Source organism: Vombatus ursinus, unplaced genomic scaffold (assembly GCF_900497805.2).
Source record: "Vombatus ursinus unplaced genomic scaffold, bare-nosed wombat genome assembly UNPS02015255.1, whole genome shotgun sequence".
Lineage (NCBI taxonomy): Eukaryota > Metazoa > Chordata > Mammalia > Diprotodontia > Vombatidae > Vombatus > Vombatus ursinus.
In genome coordinates, this window is record NW_020955033.1 from 29,851,739 (window position 1) to 29,874,654 (window position 22,916).

General features: G+C 37.6%; 1 protein-coding gene across 1 annotated transcript in view; it reads right to left on the reverse strand.

The window, feature by feature from the left end:
* The window catches only part of LOC114031773 (myomesin-1-like), a 158,884-nt gene that overhangs the window by 51,682 nt on the left and 84,286 nt on the right, over positions 1-22,916 (reverse strand). Inside the window, exons 14-19 of the mRNA XM_027846886.1 lie at positions 21,243-21,367; positions 10,032-10,215; positions 9,521-9,695; positions 7,227-7,348; positions 5,109-5,516; positions 2,111-2,307 (exon numbers count right to left, since the gene is read on the reverse strand). Of these exons, the coding sequence (XP_027702687.1) occupies positions 2,111-2,307; positions 5,109-5,516; positions 7,227-7,348; positions 9,521-9,695; positions 10,032-10,215; positions 21,243-21,367 (1,211 nt within the window). The remainder of the gene's footprint in view (positions 1-2,110; positions 2,308-5,108; positions 5,517-7,226; positions 7,349-9,520; positions 9,696-10,031; positions 10,216-21,242; positions 21,368-22,916) is intronic.

A 22,916-nucleotide genomic window follows, 5' to 3' on the forward strand; every position in this document is an offset into this window, starting at 1 on the left:
TTAAGTTTAAAAGGTCCAGCTGCTTATGGTATGCCTGGAAGCAATAAATGCACATCTATGATTTCAGTCCTTATCAGATTCAAATACCCTGGAAAGCAGTAAGTTTATCTTGTACAGGCAGTGCTCTAGTAAGTGAGAAATAGGGGATATCGTATTCTAAATTAAATAGAGAGGATCTCAATTTTCTCATCTGTAAAATGAAGGGGCTGGACTCAGTCATCTTCAAGATATTCTTTAATGCTAATATGCTACAACATTATGATTCTCACTCTGTCTACCTACCCAAATAGACAAAAGCAAACATTCCCAGTTCATTGGATCAGAGGATCGTAGATTTAGAGCTGAAGAGGCCTTAGAAGACATCAAATTCAATCCCCTTATTTTACAAATGAGGAAACTGAGGTCCAGAGAGCTTAAGGTCACACAAGTAGTAAGCATCAGAGCCAGTATTCAAACTCAAGTCCTCTGACTCTAAATGCTGTCCTCATTTGAATAATGAGTAATATAAGAAACATTATACTGGTCAGTCATGATGGTTGAACTTTAAATATATGTGGAGAAGCACAAAGGCATAGAACTGATGAAATCCTGTGTCCTGGTATTTCCTGGTATGGAAGGATGTTACTCAACAACTTTGGTTGATTGCAGCCTTTATTCTGCAGGCCTCAAAACAGATATGGGCAGAGGGGAGGAGGGAAACCGCAAATGAAGGCAATAAATTGCTTACTTGAGACAAAATACATTCACTCAGGCTGCGAGAATGTAATACTAGAATCAAATTGCAAAAATATTTTCTAAATATCTGAAAGAAGGATCTCTCAAAAGAAAGCAATGAGAGGTAAAGGAGAGAGGAAACATTCTCCTCATCCTATAGAGACAAAGTGACCTGGTATGACATTATTCCATCTATTCATTTCCCTGCACACACAATTCACTAAGAGCCAATGACTTAAGAAGGAAGAGACAGCTAAAGTGGCTCCAGATGATGACTCAGTTTCCATAATCAGCAACTTAGCCCTCTGGGGAAGGGCACAGCCATGCTCAACTAAAAGTGGGGTTACTGGGTTGGTTGGTTTGGTTTACCTGTTTTTATTTCTTAGTGGGAGAGTTGAATGGGAAAGGGAAGAGAGATCAAGAAATGACTGTGGCATAAGAAACCAATGGATGTGACACGTACTAGCTGTGTGACCTTGGGCAAGTCACTTAACTCTGATTGCCTCATTAAAAAAAAAAGAAAGAAACCAATGGATGAATGAAACTTTAAAAAATAAATAAAATTAAGAATAGTAAGATTTCTTTCAAGGCAGGGACATACATCTTAGTCTTTCACAGAATCACAGAATTACGGGGTTGGGAAGGATCTCAGCAACCACAAAGCCTAGTCTATAGCCCAAAATCTATATCTCTAATACAAAATACTTGTCATTTAGACTGTGCTTGAAAACATCCAGAGAGAAGGAAACCATGACTTCCTAAGGCAACTCATTCTACTTTTGAATAGCACTAGTTGTTGGGAAGTTTTATCTTATATCAAGTCTAAATTTGTCTTGCAAATATTTAAAGCAGTTATTACAACTCCTGAGTCTTCTCAAGGGCTAAACTTCCTCAGTTCCTTCAACTAATCCTTACAAGGCATGGACTCAAGAACCTTCGCCATGCTAGTTTCATGCCAGTTTTCTGCCAGAGAAGAGAATCTCAAAGGAAGAGGAAGAGAAAATCTCTTCTTTCTACCCAAGAAAGTTTATAACTAGTACCCTTAGAAAACTGGGAGAGACTGGAGTTCCATGTGAGTGAGGATTCCCATTAATATTTTGAGAACCAGCAAGCAGATATTAATTTGTACCTTAAACGTATAATTCACAATGGACGGTCTAATTAATTCAGCCTTTTATGTGTAAGTGCATAAGAGGAAGTCAGAAAACAGACGTAATCCCTGAATTTCCAAGTCACTTCTATTAAATTTGGTACATTCCACACCATTCCTTCCAGTCATACTACAATACAATCCCTGGGCAATAATCCAAGGTTAGGAAATGTACTGGATCATTAGAATATTGGGTAACTCTTATGACTAACTCCAAGTAAGATAACGTGAGATTGTCCTTCTTACCTTGTATGCCTGGTCACTGACGGCCTTAATATTGGCCTCCTTCCATTTCCCAGGTACTCCACCAATAACCTCACGATAGTTCACATAATAGCCAGTGATTTCAGTTCCACCAGTCTTGTCTGGTTGCTTCCATCCAAGAACCATTGAGTCACGGAAACTCTCAAGACAAATGATGTCATAGGGTGGAGATGGAGTAGCTGTTGCAAGATGATGCCATGTAAGTAGACAGAAATCAGTTTATTGGTCTATGGATATTATATTTATTTAATTGGTGCTGTTCATAAAGACAATCAAGCTGGTAATGTGAAATGTAAAATGTGATACATTTTAAAAAATCCTTTTTGTTTGGTTTAGTTTCCAGAAATCAAGCTGACACAATAGAAAATATGCATTGTAATTAGTTCTCAAAAGAGAAAATTACTATTTTTTCCTCTTCCCTGGATAGTGAAAACAGGCTAAGAACAGTAGGGGCAAAATGACAAAGCATTCTGAAAAATTACTCAATTCTTCATCCCTAGGTTCATCATTTTTTGTCTGTTTTCATCTTTGTTAGCAACCAAACAAGAATAGGAGATAAACACCACCTTTTACCTCTAGGTGATTATTTTTGTGTTCATGTATTTCCAAATGCATATTATTTCACTGTTCCATCATACTTACCTTTATGAAAGGTAGACATCACAGCCATGGTGATCTGTCTGCAAGTAAAGGACAGCTGATACTGGAGCTTAGTTAAACACTCATCAATAATGTTTCCCCCTCTTCATGGGAAGCAACATTTATTAAACAAATATGATCACTATAATTTCTCTCTGGTATGTAGTATTTCTTATAAAGGCAGCTAGGTTGTGTAGTGGATAGAAGGCTGGACCTATAGTCAGGAAGACCTGAGTTCAAATGTGACCTTGTATACTTACTATCTGTGGGACCCTGGACAAGTCACTTAACCTCTATGTGGCTCAGTTTCCTCAATTATAAAATGGAGATAATAATAGCACCTACCTCCCAGGGTTGTTGTGAGGATCAAAATGAGTTAATAATTATAAAGTGCTTTTGCAAGCCTTAAAATGCTATATAAATACTAATTATTATTTATAGAGATAGAGATTATTTATAGAGAGATAGTCTCTCTATCATAGTGGTTAGAGATTATTTATAGAGAGATAGTCTCTCTACCATAGTGGTAGAATCATTTTCAAATGGTTCCCATGATATTATTCAGTTGCTGAACATACTTAATATTAAACCTGAGTAAAATTCAGAGGGTATTTTAAGTCCTCCCTGATTTAGAGTGCCCCTTTTCATTAACTTATCAGTCAATGAAAATGTAATTTTAAATGATGGTACTTGAGGAAAAATCATCTAGATATGAAGGAGAATTTTCTTCATATTTAAAAGGACTATGGAAAGCACCCTCCACAAAAGCCTTATTCTGAATTCTAGAAGGTTGTAGCATCACAGCCCAAGTTCCTTCAGATTCTACAAGATGGGAAAAGTTTTCAATATACATCTAACATCTACAGTCCAAAGACCAACCCATCTAAGTACACAGACGAACATCACCAGTAACATAGTGATGTTGAATTTTCTTTTTGGCTACCATAACTCATGAAATTAATAAGAGCACTGAATGATCCTCATTCCTCCATGATATGCCCCCTTCCACTTCTGCAGTGCCAATGGTAGAGTAGCAGAAAATGGGATAGAAGGTATTTAGCACTACACAGTTCATCTACTATTTATGAAGATTTATCTAACTATTGGTACGCTTAACGTGTGATCTCTGTATGGTATCCCATAAGCTGACACCCTATTGAAGCAACTGAACCAAATCTGAATAACACACTGGTACCTCCTTGAGTATTCAAAGAGCAAAGGAGAGGCCTCCATTGAGTAGAAGTGGGTGGATCCTCTATGGGGGACTTATGGAAAGACATGAACAAGAACTGCAGAAGATGAGATAGTGTGGAAGGGTTGTGACCTGCATCAGTGGAATGTGTGTCCTCATTGAAGACATCACAAATCCACCAAAATTCTACAATAAAGAAGGTGCAGGAGTGGGTCCATTTGGATAAAGCTTTTAGTAATCTGGGTAACTTTTGCCTAGCTAAACACCCCATACTATTGGAATTTCTACTTTCTCCCAAGTACTATAAACAAACCAGTAGGATAATAACCAACTATTATAGCACTGGGATTTCAATTGCTAAAAAGTAGACTATCATATAATGGGAAAATGCATAAATTAAATGGGAAAATCATCTCATGTAGCTCTTCTTTCTCAGTAGCTTTCCAGATTTTCAGCTTACTCTTCCAAGTTTAATACTGGAAAATGTCATATCACATCTTTGACATGATATAACAACATGACTGACTTTTAGCTGAAGTATGAGCATCAGTCATCAAAAGATAATACCTAGGATGACAGCAAAACTTAATCTTATGTAATTATTCCTTTGTGAAAGCTTTCTCTTATACAATTGATAGAAATGTTATATAAGAACCCTATGTGGGCCATGAATGATAGTGAAGTAATTTCCATTATGATCCCATAGAATATAAGGTTCTTGAGGGCAGAGGCTGTTTTGATTTTGCCTCTTTGTACTCTAGTGCCCAGCACAGTGATTGACAGATAGTAGATATTTAATAAATGCTTATTGAGTGACTCCTAATACAAATAAATTTACCAAGGATGTTTCAAAACCACCAAATATTGAACAAAGAATTTATGTTGACCTCATTACTCAATGACATTAAATGTTTACTGTTAATAAATGTAATGCATAATGTACAGGTGAAGGAAATGTATGAAATGACTTTTCTAGCCCATGCATAAATGTGCTCTATATGGAGACCAAAAGATAGATAACCTGGGAGAAGAAATTAAACATCAATGAAAATGACAAATGATTATGGCTTGAACAGTGAGATGAAAACACTGATAGAGACCATTGATGGATGGACGCTGGTGGAATGACTTGACTTCACAGGCTCTCACCTACGACCTTCTTCTTTTTCCCTTTTTCCAAAGTTGCAGGGGCTGCAGGGTCAGACTTACTTTCCCCCTGGTCAGCTGCTTTCTCAGTTTCTGCTGATGGCGTATGATCCTCCTGAACTGTTTCACTTACTTCTTTTACTTCTGGTTTCCCCTTAGCAACTTCCTTCTTCGATGCTGGAGCAGGTGCCTGATTATCCTGAACTTTTTCACTTACTTTACTGACTTCTGTTTTGTCCAGGCTACTAGAGCTATCGGGTGGTGTGTATTGGTTAAATTTATCACTGCTATCAAGCAAAGCAGCTTTCTTAAAGGTTGGTTGGGAGGCTTCATGCATACCTCCCTTGTAGTCGGTTAGTCCACCAGCTTTATCATTCAGTTCAGGCCACACACCTTGAGACACTCCTCCCCCTACAAGTACCAGAAAACAACAGAAAACACTTTGAACCAGAAAAGGTTATGGATCTCTCATTCTTTAACAGACAAAAAAAGAAGAACATTAACAACAGCAAGAGACAGAACAAGAGTAATCTCGCTATTACAGAAATCAGAATACATTTGGGTTGGCAAGAGATATGAATGCCATATGTCTCACACACTGTACACCAAAGAATATTCTAACATCTCTATTAACCAAGCAGATGAAGAAAAACAGAGAGAACCACAGACAGAACATGAACAATTTTGATTTTCCAAAAACCAAAGTGCTTTTTAAAATATGCGAAACATGTCTCATACGTTACACGCAAGAAAACATTGAACTTTCTCCATTATTCAACAGGATGAAGAAATGAACAGCAAGAACATAATAGACAGAACACAAGCAGAACTGTTTTATGGATGTTAGAATTCACATGTATCAACAAAGAAGAGCATTTGGGTGTACCTCCCATCCTTAATGGGATCTAAAGAATGCAGTCTTGGGAGCTCACTGAAGGTAACGGATATTAAATAGGGGATAGGCACCGAACCTGTCATTTCGCCGACATAGGGAACTCCCAGAAGAGGAAATTCTCTCTACCAATATGGCTGGCACTCCCTCTGCAACTTCGAGCCTCTGAAATTTGTCTATAGCGCTGAGACATTCAATGAATAGCCCAGGGTCACACAGCAAGTATGCTAGAACATCAGAGGCCAGAACTTTAAAAACTATACCATGCTGTCCATGATAATTAAATGATATTCCAAATATTTAATGCTTAGCTAGGTGGTATAGTGGATAGAGCACAGGAGTTAGAGTCAAAAAGACCCGTGTTTAAATCCTGACTGAGACACTTACTAGCTGTGTGGCCTTATGAGGTTAAAGGAGACAACATGTAAAGTATTTTTCAAACCTTCAAATGCTTTAGAAATGTAGCTGTTATTAATTACGTACTAACTAATATATTAATAACCAATAAGCATAAATATTTTGGTATAGCACCATAACATCTATTTTATATTCCTTTTACCTTTGTAAAAATATATAGATTGGAGGTACATTCCAGTAGGATTAGAATGAAGAAAGCATACTGTCAGTGTCAGTAAACAGGTATTTTAGTTGCTTTAGACTAGAAATACAGATGGAGATGAAACAGGAATGAGCCAGCAGCTTTATATGACATGCATGGAGTTTTAGAGGAGTTAGTAGAGATAACAGTATGTAAGATGAGTACCATGAAACAGGATGTATGATGATAGTAGTAGGATAAGGGATGGAAACAGACCAGGATCTTGTGATGATGAAGTGATTTTTTTTTAGGCAACAAGATGATGTGCATTATGGATGATATACCATGTCATGGAGTCTGACCGGATCTCCACAGTTCCCAGGATGAGCATGAAGTTAGAATGGAGTTTCACACAATGATTCATGAGAAACATCTGGGGGAAGCTTGACTTGTCAAGATGAAAAGGCTACAGGTGCACAGAAACTGGATAAGTGATGGAATGTCTGCTTAATGACAGCTATGAAGTGTTAGAAGTCACCTAGAGGAAAGGATCCTCTGAGAGATGGTACCATTAGGCTATAAAACAAGTTTTAAACATCATTTCTGGAAGGGAAAAGAACACCTTACTTTATTCATTAGAAATACTGAAATTCATTTTTTCTACTGACTTAAACATGGATAGAAGACCTACCAATAGCAGCTTTCACTTCAATTGCTTCTGAATCCTGTGAGTATTCACTAAGTCCAGCTGCATTCATAGCTCTGACTCGGAATATATAATTCTGACCATTAAGAAGTCCATGGCAGGTAAACCTAAAAGAAGAAGCAACAAAAAAGAGAGATTTTTTTCCCTTTTCCCCTAAGAAACTGATGGAGAAAAAGCTGAATTAGATGGGTTCCTAATCTAGCTTAATGCTTCTGATCTTGGGCAAAGTGCTTTTTTAAACTAAGTTATGTTTGCATTTGAGATAGGGAGAAAATGGAGGCACTAGGTGGCACAGTGAATAGAGCATTGGGTCCAGAGTCAAGAAGACCTGAGTTCAAAATCTGCCCTTAGACACTTAACTAGCCATGTGACCCTGGGCAAATCATTTAATCTCTATTTGCCTCTCTTTCCTTATTTGTAAAATGGCGATAACAATAGCCCTTAAGCTGGGGGTTGTTCTAAGGATCACAACAGTGCCTGGCACATAGTATGTATTATAGAAATGTTAGTTGTTATTATTATTATTACTATCCTGACCCATTCAAAAACAGGGAAACCAACAGAAGATATCAGCTGTTTGTTCATAACACTGAGGTATAGTATCTATTGTCACCAGGCATCTCATGTGAAGTCCAATAAACAGGGAAGTTACACTAAGACTTGAAAATATGATTTTAGAAAATGAATTCCAAAATGACAAGTTCTACTTTAAAGGAACATCTCTTGTGCTGACATTGTCTCAACTAAGGTAGAATAACCAGGGAGGCTCTACCAAGAACTGAAAATAAGATGACCAAAAAATGGATTTCAGAATTGTAACTTTGACTTCATACTATCACTTTCTGTGACATTCAGATAAAGGCGTCAGTAATGAGCTACAAAGTCCTTGGGCAGCTTCATACTTATCACATTTCCACTCCATTAGGCTAGAAATAGTTATTCTATGAATCACTATAATATTCTATCCCATCGGTAAGGGCTGTCAAAGCTGAGGAAATAACAGCTGTCTGCTAATGATCATTACTATTAAGAATATTAGAGTTGTAAAATATTTATTACAAGAACCTATAATCTAGCCCTTGAGAGGCCAATGTGTCAAAATCTGACCAGGAATAGAATGCAGCTGAAAAGGTTCTGCACAGATGCAGCGAAGTTTGGGAGAAGAGAATTAAAAAAACATAAGGAGGAAATAGTGCCTTTGATCCAGGCTAAAGTGAATTCACTGCAAAAGTGTTAGTTAACAACTCTGTCTTCTAACCCAATTTATTTCTATTCTCTAGTGCCTAGTGATCTGAAAAAAGAACTAACCTATCCATCCCTGATGGCACCTTCATTGCTCAAAGCTGGCCCTCTGAGAAGTAGACCCTCTGAGGAAATGAAACGTTTCTCAAGCCTATCTCAATGTAGCCCTGAACCTACAATTCTGTTGGTTTCCTCTGGGAAACTGAAAGCATCGTTCATTGGTAAAACAGATGCAATAATAATAGCTGATGATAGTCTATTGTAAACATTTTCTCATATGATTCTCAGAATAGTACTGTGAATAGGTCCCTCAGGTATTATCATCCTCATTCTACATATGGGTAAACTGAGGCTCAGAGCGGTTAAATGACTTGCTCTGGGTCACACAGCTAGAAAGTGTCAGAGGCAGGATTTGAACAAGCTGTCTTCTGACTACAAATTGCTGTTCTCTTTCCACTATACCAACTGCCTCTAGAAGTCATAATAATAATAATAATAATAATATAATAATAATAATAAAAATATTTACACAGCACAGCAACTAAGAAAAAGCTAAGTGATGCCATCCCAGTAGATGTTATCCCACTAGTTTTAATTACATTGATGTTTAGAATCTTAAAAATATTACTACTTTCCTTTTCTGTTCAAATTGTACATGTAATCCTGCATAATTTATGTTATTTGGCACCAAATGTTCCAAAGACATATATTGGTTATTGCATAAAGAAATAGAATTTAAGAGGCAGATTAGAAGAGAAAGAGAGACAGAGAGACAGAAAGATAATTTTGATTGAGTCGTCAGGCACCTGACATTGTGGGTAAAAAAAAAAAGCATTGTTTATAACATTTCAAGGAGCCATAGTCCATTTATAAATAATTCATGATATTTTAAATATCTTTTCTACTTCCCTTTGGATTTTTGTAAATGCCTAGTAAGTTTAACTGTTTTATTTATTTTCCCCATTTTTGCTTAGTGGTAGAACTCTACTGCATGATCACTAGCATCTGCTAGCACCCCACACCCTTTCTTCTGTTACCGTGAGCCTTTCACAGGGTTATTGTTGCAGGGTTCCCAATGATTAGATCCAACAACGCTTGACTCAATGTAGTACCCAACCAACTCTTTAGCATCTTTTGATTCTTCCCAAGTAACAACCACCGAAGTATCGGTATTCCTGCTGGGAATGATTCGGCCAGGGGCTTTGGGAATATCTGAGAAGAAGGAAAAATAGCTTATCTATTGTTTGAAATCAAGTCTATATTTCAGAAGCCAAAACAATGAAATACTTGTCTGGTGTAGTGATAGGCATCATTTTGGATTCCATTTCATGAGAAATATGTGAAAGTTATTACCTCTGGTGAATTAGAAACATTTTCTCAAATGATTCTTGAAATCAATGATCTAAACTCAAAATTTTTAAAAATGAATCTTAAAAAAAATTTATATGTAATTTGGAAATATTTAATGAAATAAATAAAAATTTTTTTTTTAAAAATCAAATGCTAGTTCAAAGTTGTCATAAAATGTATACTTGGCTATGTACTTACCAAGTTTGTCCCCAACCACAGTAACATCAGTTGCCTCTGACGGCTCACCAATTCCTGCTGAGTTAGAGCATCGAACTCGGAAACGGTAGGATTTCCCTTCAGCCAAATCAAACAGGGCAAAACGAGGAGACTTGACAGGGATCTCCGTGTTCACTCTCTGCCAGTTCTCTGTATCTGCCACACACTGCATTCAGAGAAACAAAAATCCTTCAGAAAATGGAAGATCTCAATTGAGATTTGAGGCCCAGGTTGACTGTGCCACACGGCTTTACCATGTGCTATTTATTGCTCATGTAAAATTGGAATGGGGATCTGGAAGGAGTGGATAGAATACTAGATTTGGAGTTACAAAGACCTGAGTCAGAATCCTGCTTCAGACAGTAACTGTGTTACCCCAAGAGGATTTCTTACACTCTCTAGGCCTATTTTCATCACACCTGTAAAATGAAGAGGTTGGATTTGATGAGCTCTTAGGTTCCTGATAACTCTAAACTTGTGATCCTCCGATCCTCTGAAATGTCAGAGAGAGACAGAGAGAGACACACAGAGACAGAGACAGAGAAACATAGAGAGCTGGACTGGAGGCAAACAGGGTCCTGACAGGCAGCATTCTTGACTTTGTTCCAGTAGCACAGTGCCCGTCAGTAGGTACTTAATGAATACTTTTTGACTCGACTTCTTAACTAAAAAGATCACTATTATGCCTCTGGGATTCTGTAAGTCACTTCATTACTTCATAATGTCACAATTACTGGTACTCTGTCCATTGGCATGGATCATAAGATCCTTTGTCTTTTAATGGATGGTTTTATAAGTTGCTGTGGCTGGAAAAATTTAGTACCTCAAGGCCAGACTTGTTAGAATGAGCCTATTCCACCATACTTAGCTACGCCAGCCCTTGGGTGACAATCATAAAATCCATTGCTGGGATTACAGCATCCTTAAAGCCAGAGAAATAACTAAGAATCCTAATACCTACGTGCAGCTAGGTGGCTCTGTGGATAGATTGTTGGGCCTGGAGACAGAAAGACCTGAAGTCAAATTTGGCCTCAGACACTTACTAGCTGTGTGACCCTGGGCAAGTCACTTAACCTCTGTTTGCTTCAGTTTCCTCAACTGTTAAATGGGAATAATAATAGTACCTACTTCCCAGAGTTGTGAGGCTTAAATAAGATAATAATTGTAAAGTATTTACTTAGCACGGTGCCTGGCACACAGTAAGTACTATATAAAGCTGTTATTATATATATATATAGCTGTTATTATTAACATCTGAGCCAGATTTAGAGGCAGCTAGGTGGCTCAGCAGGTAACAGCCCTACGCTTGGAGTCAGGAAGACCCGAAGTCAAATCCGGTCCTAGACACTTAGTGGCTGCGTGACCCTGAACAAGTCGCTTAACCCATTTGCCTTAATCCATTGAAAAAGGAAATGGCAAACTACTCCAGTATCTTTGCCGAGAAAATCCCACAGACAGTATTGGGCTGATATGGTCCATAGGGTCATGCAGAGATGGACACGACTGAACAACTGAACAACAACAACTGGGACAGATTCAGTTGGGGAGGCAGAGATAGCACAGAGGACAGTCAAGTTAGGGATACATTAGTGGGTGGCCCATCTCTCCCAGAATCCAAGCATGGAAGACTGTGAGGAAGGTAGAGGGATGGTGCATGGAGAGAGAACGTTCTTGGATGTTGGTGCTCTTTAAAGTAAATTAAAGTAAAGCCCTGGTCATGGCATACTTGTTACGGGTCTACTTGAAGCCTTTCTCCTTTGGTAGGACTTACCAAAGCTTGTGCTCTACTGACATACTCTTTCACAACAATTATAAAATAACCTTAGGGAAGTTCTCTATGAGTGTGTGTGTGTGTGTGTGTGTGTGTGTGTGTGTGTGTATTAGTATCTATATCCTCATGCTGAGATTTATTTTAGGGACAGGGCTGTGCTTTATACTTCCTTATATTCCCTTGGGCAACTAGGTAGTGCAATGCATAGAGCACTAGGCCTGGAATCAGGAAGACTCATGTTCATGAGTTCAGATCTGGCCTCAGGCACTTATAAGCAGTGACCCTGAGTAAGTCACTTGACTCTATTTCCCTCAGTTTCTCATCTATAAAATAAGCTGGAGAAGGAAAATGCAAGCTACTCCTGTATTTTTGCCAAGAAAACCCAAATGAGATCAAGAAGAGTCGGATACCACTGAAAAATGATTGAACAACAACAAAATATTCCCTTACTCTTTTTCTCTAATCCCCACCCCTCCCCTAGCATCTAACACAGTACTAAGTATAGATGGTTTATAATTATCTGTTGAATTGAATTGAACTGAAATGAATCATTAAGAATGTCCTACTTAAAGCAAGTTTCAATTAATGATTCTATGGAAAGATTCTTTCCTGGCTTAAGTTTCAGAATGAACGTAGGAGATTTAATGAGTGATTTTTACTTTAATCCTAGTTCACTTCATTGGACTAAAAGAATGTTGAATGACCTAGAGACTGTTGGATGAAAAGTGCTGTATAAATTAAAAGAATTGCTATTATTTATACTTTTATCAGTAATAAAAGGTACCTGAAAGGCTCAAGGATTACCCTTTCCCTCCCTCTCCCTTTTTCACTATGCCCAGGTTTTGCAAATACTAAAATTCAGTAAGATTTGGGTTTGGAATATTATAAGTAGTGTCAGTTTGATTCATAGGAAAAATGGATAACAATAAATAAGATGTGAGTTCAGAACATCCCTATACCTTGAAAACTCTGGCCCCTAGTTGATAGCTGAGGTCTAAAATTCTACACCTTAGAGTTTCTTACCTTCATTTTAAGCCTTTGATATCCCTGGGAAACACTTTATATTGTTATGAATCACTTATATCTTAGTGTGAATGGATGAGCTGAGCAAGCATAGATTATAAAAAGTATGCTGCTTCCTTGTACCTTTTGGGGATTGGGATTATAATGGGGAGGTACAGACAGAGAAGCTGAGCAAATTAAGAGAATATTGTAGGAAGCTTGGATGTTAGCATTTACATAGGACTTTTAGGTCAAAAAGTGCTTTAGATCCATTTAAAGTTTGGCAATGGAAGAACCCTGTTTTTAAGATATAAATAGCCCTTTCTGGAAAAATCTCAATTTAAATCAGTTCAAGAGTCTAGTCAAAGCATAGTAGATATGTAGTTACCGGATTTGTGATCTTCTAGTAATGGCAAAGAAACAAAAGTTATTATTCTATGTACCTATTAAAAGTTCAGGTAAATATTTGGCAGCTAGGTGGTGCAGTGGATAGAGTGCTTTGCCTGGAGTCAGGAAGACTAGAGTTCAAATCCAACCTCAAATATTTACTAATTCTGTGACCTTGGGCAAGTCACTTCTCTGCCTCAGTTTCCTTATCTATAAAATGAGCTGGAGAAGGAAATGGCAAATCACTCTAGTATCTTTGCCAAGAAAATCCCAAAGAGAGTCACGAAAAGTTGGACATGACTGAAAACCACAACGACATGTTTTGTAAGGAAGATATGCAAATATGGTCAAGCTTTGTCCTGATCCTTAAAGAAGGGTCTGTGATCAAAACACTATACAGAGAAGTGAAATATGAGAGTTCATCTAGAGGACTCTTTCTCCTTCCCCCTACCTTTTCACCTCCCATTCCTCCTAGGGAGTGAAGTCTGCAAAGGGAGTATGTGTTGGATAACCTGGAGAATGCGCAGTTTCCTTTCCATTAAAAAAAAAAGTGTAGTCTAGTGTATGACAAAAACAATTGAACTTGAAGTTAAGAGAAATATGGGTTCAAATCCCACGTCTGACACTTATTAGTTGTGGGATCCTGGGCAAGTCTCTCTGGGCTTCAGTTTCCTTATCATTTGTAAAATGGAGGTAATAATAGTACTTATTTTAGATTTGTTGTGCAAATCAGAGATAGTGTGTAAATGAAGCACTTTATAAACCTCATAGCACTATATACATGTTCTCTATTATTATTAATAATTATTATAAAATACATCCATATGCAATTCCTAAAATGCAATACAACAGTAAGTCTACATACAGTGTGTTCTAAAAGATTCACTATCATCTCTTCAGTCTTAAATGCGCCCTATCACTTGCTCACCAGAATGCAGTATGGCTACCCTGTGACCTTAAGCACCTATGCCCTATATGGATAACATCCTAGATCATCACCTCCAGGACATCTTATGTTAATCTAGTCACCAGCCAGCTAGTCTAGAGTCTTCTCCTGTGACTTGTTGCTACTGCTGTGTGCTTTATTCCAATTTTATCTGTGATACAGGAGCTGAATATTCTCTAGATGTCCCTAGATGTCTCTAGGCATTTATGAACCAAAATGTTGGGAGTGAGGGAAAGAGGGAAGGAAGAAGAACAATCTCTATCGATCAGGTACAAAAACATTTTTCTTCAGAAAAGTCAATAGATCAAGAGTGTTCGTTGGAGATGTTTTTAGACTCAGGGCTCAGGAAGATGAGCTGACATTTGGACAGTGCTAAGTAAACATACTCAAGAGCTATTCCTCTGTATTTTATCTCCCTTGATAAATTATAAGAATCCTTAAAATTAGGGATCATCTCTTCTAATTCTGTTGTATTCCCCCAAAGACTAGTGCTCTAGCCATGATGTATTCCCCACAGATGTTGGTATTATCAAGTGTCTTTTCTATCCTGATAGATAAAAGAACATTCTGATCTCCATCATGAGCTCAGCTATGCTTAGTCATAGGAAAGTTATAAAATCAGAGAGAGAAAATAGAGTAGATGTGGCCAAAGCTTATCAGAAGCCCAAGTTGAGTCATCTGAAAGAACAAACTAAGTAGCAAATTAGTAACAGATTGTTACTAGGTTGCTTTTGTAAAAAAGAAGAAATGAAATATTGCTGTGCCCATGGGTGTGTCAACAAGTATGTCAGGTGTGCCCACTGATAATTCATCTCCAAAAAATTAATATTTTGCCTCATTTTTGTTTTTATTCTAAAATAAAATGTAGTTGTTAATTTTTTTAATTGTTTAGTTTTACTGGGGTTTTTTTAGTTTAATGATTAAAAATAACATCCTTTATGATTGAATAGCCTATAAATACCTTTTTAAAAATTCTCTTGGTGTATACTCTAATGAAATATGCTTTCACGACTATTACTATGCCATTAGAAACAATAAACATATTTTTGTACACGTAGAACTTTTTCCTCTTTGGTGTCTTTGGAGTAGAGGTCTGACAGAGATAAGGCTGCATCAGAGGCTGTTCACTGTTTTGTAAGTTTTTTGTGTATAATTCCAAATTGCTTGGAATAGTTGGATGTATTCACAGCTTCACTAACAGTGCATCAATGTGCCTGTTTTCCCATAGTCCCTCCAACATTTGTCATTTTCTTTTTTTTTTTAATTTTATCATATGAATGTAACAAAATACCACTGTGCTATAAGAAATGAGGGAAAAGATAGTTTCAAAGAGATGTGGAAAGACTTGTGTGAACTGATATAGAATGAAATGAGCAGAATCAAAAGAATTATTTAAATTGTGACATCAATATTATAAAAACAAACAAGTTTGAAAGACCTAAGAACTCTGATCAACTAAATAATCAACCATGGTTCTAGAGTACTGATGAAGAATGATATACATCTCATGACAGAGAGATGATGGACTAATACGCAGAATGAGTAATATGCTTTTGAACATGACCAATGTGGGAATATGTTTTGCTTAACTATCTTTGTGCATTACAGGAGTCCCTTTCTCCCTTCCTTCTTTCCTTCCTTTCCTCTCTTCTTCCCTCCTTCCTTCCTTCCTTTTTTTCTTCCTTCTTTCCTTCCTTCCTTCTCTTTTTTCTTTTCAATGGTTGAAACGATATGGGAGAGAAAAAAGGAATGCTTAATAATTGAAAAAATAATTTTTAAAGGAAATAATAAATATGAAGACTATAGAGAAGTTCAGAAAGTCTTATGTAAACTGATACAAAGTAAACAGAATCAGAAAGATAATATCCACATACATATTTACTACAATCTCATACCTTCCCCTCACAGATTAATTTTCATCTACTCTGTATGTATTTTATTCCTAATAGTTATTTATGCATATTTCTTTGTATCACCAGTGCTTAGCATAGTGCCTAGCACATAGTAAGCACTTAATAAATGCTTGTTGACTGACTGAATATAAATTGAAAGAATAGGAAAAAAAGAAAGAAAGAAAGAAAAGAAAGAAAGAAAGAAAGACGGAAGAAAGAAAGGAAGGAAGGAAGGAAAGTAGGAAGGAAGGAAGGAAGGAAGGAAGAAAAGAAAAAAGGAAGAAAAACTGAACTCTGTGTAAGTGTAACATTTAAGTCTGGCCTGATGAAGACTTGAGAAGATGCACCTCTCTCTCTTCTTCATAAAGATGGGGGACTATGGATGTGGACTATTACATATACTGTCCTGTTCTGTTGATGTTTTGGATAATTTTGCTGGCCTGACTTTTTTCTTTTATTCTTTGTATTGAGATATGGCTCTCTGGGAAGGGAAGTAAGGAAAGGACATAGAGATATATTTGGAGGTGGTATAAACACAAAAGATATCAATAATTACAAAAAAAATAGCAATGACCATCCCTGGGGTTTTTCAGAACTCTTACATTCTTACATCAAATTTGAAAGTAATTAGCTACTGATATCAGTATGTGATGGAGTGCCCCCCCCATTGTTAAGGTAAAAGAAAGATGTACTTGCCAAAGAAAAGAGTTAATAAAGGAAGCCTGTGGTCCTAAGGTTTTATCTTCATTAGCATGTGAAGGCGTATGGCAGTGAAGGAGAGAGCACCCACATAGACTGTTGCTACCCACTAGAGTTCTCACAGATTTAAATGACTGTAATAGATCCCTAAGAGCTGACTTGTGAATAAAGCTGACAGTGAATAGAGTGCTAGGCCGGTAATCAAGAGGACTCACCTTCCTGAGTTCAAATCCAGGCTTAGACACTTACTAGCCGTGTGACCCTGGTCAAGTCACTTAACCCTGTTGGCCTCAGTTTCCTCATATATAAAATAAGCTGGAGAAGAAAATGACAGACCATTCCCATTTCTTTGCCATGAAGATCCCAAATAGGGTCACAAAGAGTTGGACACGACTAAATGATTAAACAACACAACAGCAACAGCACCAGATTCCTAACTGGTCTTCCTACCTACAGATTCCTAAATATGCCAATTCATTCTATACACTTTTAACATCATTTCCCCCAAAGTCCTATTTTCATTAACCCCACTCAAGGACCTAAAATACCTCCTTATTTATTGCCTGTCAGAGCCAGTTCACACTCCTTTTGTTGGTACAGGTAATCTCTTTTAACCTTAGTTTTCTCATCTATAAAAAGAGGGAGGGAGTTAGATTAGATGACTTCTAAGGTCTTTTCCAGTTCTAAATCCTATAATCTTATGACTTGAAGTCCTGGCTTCACCTTTGGCATCCAACCTTTTCCACCATTCCCTAAGATAGACAAACCGTTTGCTCCTGTCAGACCAGCCTCATAGCTATCTTGGGACACCTTGAGTAGTAAGATGTGAGCGTCCCCCAAACCTGCCATGCTCATTCCTGCCCCTGTTCCTTTGCTATTACTTCTCCATGACTGCAATTACCATAAAGAAATAGCTCCCAAAAGGGGATGAAATAGTATAGAAAATGTTAGCGAATGTTTGTGGAATTGAATTGAAATTGGAGAAAACACTGTACAAACTCCAGAAGTTTACAATCCCTTTGAGGAGACATTTCCCAAGCTTGTTCTCTATAGGAATACCCTGAGAGCTACAATCTTGGGCTGGGGACAGGATTTGGGGGAGTGGATAGCATCACCCAGCAGCCATTGACACTCAGTCCTGATTCGTCTGAGATTTTTGGAATTTCTTTAGGATTGTAGTTCTTGTATGAAAATATTTTTTATTACCAACCCTGACCTAAGCATCAGTGCACAGGTGTGCATGTAGGTTGTATAGGTGTACCTAGGCACACACTAATCTCTCAAAAAATGAATGTTTTATTTCTCATTTTAAAAGTTTGTATTTTTAAGGTAAAGTTTGGTTATTTTTAAAAATTGAGTTTAGTTAAATTCCATTTTCTTTGTTTGAGCAATAAAAATAATGGACTTTATGATTGCATTTCTATAAATGTTCACTTTCTTAAAATAACAAAATTTCCTGAATGTACACCCTAATGAAATGTTCCATGTATATCTATACGCTGGAAGGCAGTTAGTCAACAAGTCAACAAGCATTTATTAAACACCTACCATGTACAAGGCACTGTGTTAAGCACTGAGCATATCAAGAAAGGCAAAAACAAAAACAATAAAATAGAGCTTTTTGAGAATAATAGAAACAACATAAGTGGAAAAAAAACAAAAACAAATTTGAAAATTGCATGATTAAAATGTCCAAAGTTGGCCCCAAAGAATAGATGAGAAAGCGTACTTCACTCACTTCATTACAGAGGTGGAGAACTACAGATGTGGAACTCTGCATACCCTGTTATAGTTGGTTAATGTGTTGGTTAGTTTTTTTTCCCCTTTCTTTTTTATTATTGATTACAAGGAATGGTTCATAGGGTAAGGGATGAGGGAGGACATATTCAAAAATTCATGTGATGTAAAAACAAAAGATAGTATTAGTAATCTAATAAAAAAAGCAAGATGAAAAGTACTAGATGAAATACTACGTGTCATGTGAAGTTATGTCCTCAAATTAATCCTATATTTCTCAACTAAAGCTCTACTTCAATGCCTCAGTTGTGGCCTGGAGGTGGCCCTAGGTTTTTGAATGCTATGCTAATGAAGTACGAGATTTGGTAGGTCTGAACAAGCCATCAAGTCTGGCATACAGTTGGTACTTAATAAATGCTCATTGAATCAAGTCTGGGAACTGTGCTGGACTAGGTGTCTATTATCTGAGAACCTACCTAATTAAATTTGGACAAACTTTTCATTAGAAAATTGACCATCACATAATAAATCTTTTTGGCCACTGCAATGCACAGAGACACTTCCTAAGGCATGAAGGAGTTGCAATCTGCAGTGGCAAAGGGAGTACCTAAATGAAATCATGGCTCCTTGAAGTATTGGAGGAATCCTATGTTATTCTTACTTTATCCTTATACTTCAAAGCATAGTTCTTGTAATGAGTCTTAACTTTTCTTACTTTTCCCCATTTTCCCCACTCCTACCCCTACCACCTTTGAATGCCACTGGCTGCCCTTCCCTATACCAATTAGTCACAATGATGAAATGAACTATTATTTATCTCAATCTTTTTTTCCAAAGGCCGTCTGTCAGAACAAGCGATTACTCCTAGACATTCCTAACCATAATTCCAACTCATCTATGCTTTTCTTTAATTTCTGTTTCTTGCACTCCTCAATCTTTTTCTAATTGTCATCAGAAAGTGCCTTAGCTGACTTTTTTTCTTTCATTCAGCATGGCCAGCTTCTTCTTGATGATATCTACAGAAAGAGAACAGTCACAGCCTCACCATACTGGCTGTTGTAAGAAGAGGCCAGAGAACAAGAGGCCAGAGAACTGTTATTTACCTCACTCTTCTTTCTCAAAGGCTGCCTATCAAAGCAAGAGATTATCCCCAGCCATTGCTAACCCTAACCCCAACTCATCTATACACATTTGTATCAGAGCCCACATTTTTTACCTCCTCCACTGAGTAACTTTTCCCCAGCAACTGCCATTACTAGAACATTTCCAGTATAGTCAATAGTCTTCCCAGGATCACACAGTCATTATCCTCCATCTCTTCCTGTTTCACCTCTGCTCCAACTTCCAACCTTGGAAGTCATTTACCTGCCTCTTTTGTTACTTGCTCCTAGCCCCCTGATCTGGACCATGTCACATAGGACATGTTTCAGTGATGGGGGCTACTAGGGAAATATTTCCCAGGGTCTCTGAGGTTGCACCAGCAGTAGACATGTCTCCTACATCTGTTGTGACCCAACTATCAGGATAAGCCACAGACTAGTTTATCCCATTTCTCATTGGGAATAGATATCCTATTGGATGAAGTAGAGGGATTCATCCAGGAACTCACGGGAACTTTTGAAACAACTTTGTGCTGGGAAATTTCTGGTTATCATTTTCACTAGCTTGTTGTTGTTTGGTAGTTTCAGGTATGTCCAACTCTTTTGTAGCTTTAGAATTAATGGTAAGAATTATATTAGCAATTTGTCTTTGTATCCCCAATACCTACCACAGTACCCTACATGTGGGTGGAGCTCATTAAATGCTTCTTGAATCACATTGTATTATATTGTATTTATATTTTTATGATGAGGAAAGACATTTTCCATGTGCTTATTATAATGAGGATAGAAGTTTTCCATATGCTTATTCTGTGTTCTGGTGCTTATTAAATTTCTCTTCCTTTCTCTTGAACAGAATTTATTATTTATTCACTAGGGTTTTAACCTGCCAATCATCCCATCACAGCTTTTTTTAAAAACAGATTTTATATAGAAACTTGGGGAGTGCTCTTAATATTTCTGATGGAGAAAACTGGACAGTGATTGTCCTAGAATTTCTTTAAAAAGCATAATTTAGAAGAAGCTAAGTCACTAAGTAATAGTACTTAGTGACTGAGTAGATTTGTATGTAGGTGAGCAGGAATAAGTAAAGCAACTTCTCCATGGTCACAGCAAATACATTTCAAGACCAAGATTCAAATCCAGGTTTCTTGACTCCCAAGTCAAAGGTCTTTCCATTACAACTCCTGTGCCTCTGATCTCATTAACGTTGGGCTCTAATCTAGAGAGCTAACCAACCACAGACAACAAAAGAACAAGTTTTATAGTTGGAGATTTAAATGAATAAATTAGAGAGGGGAAGGATATAGTTTAATTTCCATTTCTCCCTATAGCTCCTAGAATCATGTTGGGCACGAAGTATATATGAGTCTGTGTCATGCTTATTTAGCTAAACTAAACATTGTTTTAACCCTAATTCTGTATTCCTTTTTGCTCATCTATTATTACTGATATAGATTCAATCACCCAAAGTCTATGGCAGAAGAGTTAAAAATATACAGATCTAAGGAAAGACAGACAAGGGGAAAGCCAATGAAAGGCTTTGCCAGGCAGCTAATGGCCTGTGAGACAATGAAAACCCTGAGGTTTGGAAAACTCTTTCCTTAGGGAAAGCCTTAGGAAATATCATTAGGGTAAAGATTGACACTGCAGCTTTACCTTTTCCACAAAGTACATAATGCCTTCGTGACCACGCTGACCAGGTGGCTTCCAGCTAAGTACAACATAACTTCTGGTGGCTTCTGTCACAGAGAGGTCAGTAGGTGGCCCGGGAACAACACCCTCTGAAGAACAAAAACAAAACTGACATGAATAGAAGGGCTCCACATCCTGGAGGATACCAGTGTTCCCAAGAGGTTACAGGGTGCTTCCAAAGAACAATCCACTTTTCCCTGTAGAATCCACCTTAGCTTCATAATCCTTCTGTATGAGTCATTCATTTAGTGAACACATATTTATGAAGCACTCATCTTGGCTATAGCTTTATACTGTGGAAGATACAAAAAAGTATGTGAAACAGGATCTCCTCCTTAGGGAGCTTACAGGAGAGGCAATCCACTTCTTTCTTATTTATAAGAATGCTTGGGCATTTTGTAACCCTGGTTCATGATAAGAATAGTATCAGCTATATAGACAAATAATTTCGATTTTCAGTGACTATAAGCTCCTTGAGGGCAGGCATAGGGCTTCCTCTTGTCTTTGTATCTCTAGACTCAGTGCCTATCACATAATGGATACATAGCAAATGCTCCTTGATTCACAAATGTATTTGATTAGATTTCTTTATACTGAGCTAGAATTTTCCCATGAAAATCCATCTCTCTAAACCCAGTCTGATTAGAAAGATGAGAGTCACATATGCACATGATAAATTGAATAATAAGAGAAGGCAATATATAATAGGTGGCAGATGAGACAGGTAGGTAACACCTTGGATAGAGTGAAGGGCCTAGAGTCAGGCAGATATGAGTTTAAATCTGGCTTCAGATATTTGCTAGCTATGTGACCCTGGGCAAGTCACTTAACTGCTATCTGCCTCAGTTTCCTTATCTGTAAAATGGGGATTGTAAGAGATGATCTCTGAGGATCTCTCAGGAGTGAAGCTTCCTCAAAGAGTTAATTGTTTCTTATTCTGTTGAGACATTTGCAGCTGGTTGATCTTGTAAAGAAACATGCTTTTCAACACATCCTGTACTTTACCAGACCCCCCCCCCCTTCCCAAACTGCTTACTCTTGCAAAAACTTCCTGCCTTTCCTTGTCTCCAGGCAGGTTTGTGAAACTGTCTTTGTTCTCTGTTGCTGGGGTAGAATTTCCGGGAATAGATTGTGCCCTCAGGGCTTGCACCAATGAGCTGAGAGGAAGGGGGTTAGGGAGGAGTAGCTGGGGTTAGGGTCTATATCATCTTTCTTTGCTGAGCACACCCTTGCACTCTTCCACCAGAGCCATTTCAGGTGGACAGAGGGTGCCCTTTCTCGAGAAGGCTAATAAAGAAATCTTTCTCTTTGCTACATCTGAGTCTCCAGAATTTATTGGTAAGAGTCTTCATGTCCCACACAGGGATCATAATAGCACTACCTTCCAGGATTGTTGTGAGGATGAGATAATATCTATAAAGCGTTTTTCCAGCCTTAAATGCTACAGAAATGCTAGCTATTATTAAATGAGTAGAGCAGAAAATAAGCACCATATAAGTTTGGAGGAATGGAAAAATCACTGTGGACTTGAGGGTTCAGGGAAAGATTAGAGCTTTATAGATTTAAAGCTAGAAAGGACCCTAGAGGCCATTGAATACAAATGCCTCATTTTATAGATAAAGAACTGAAGCAACTAAC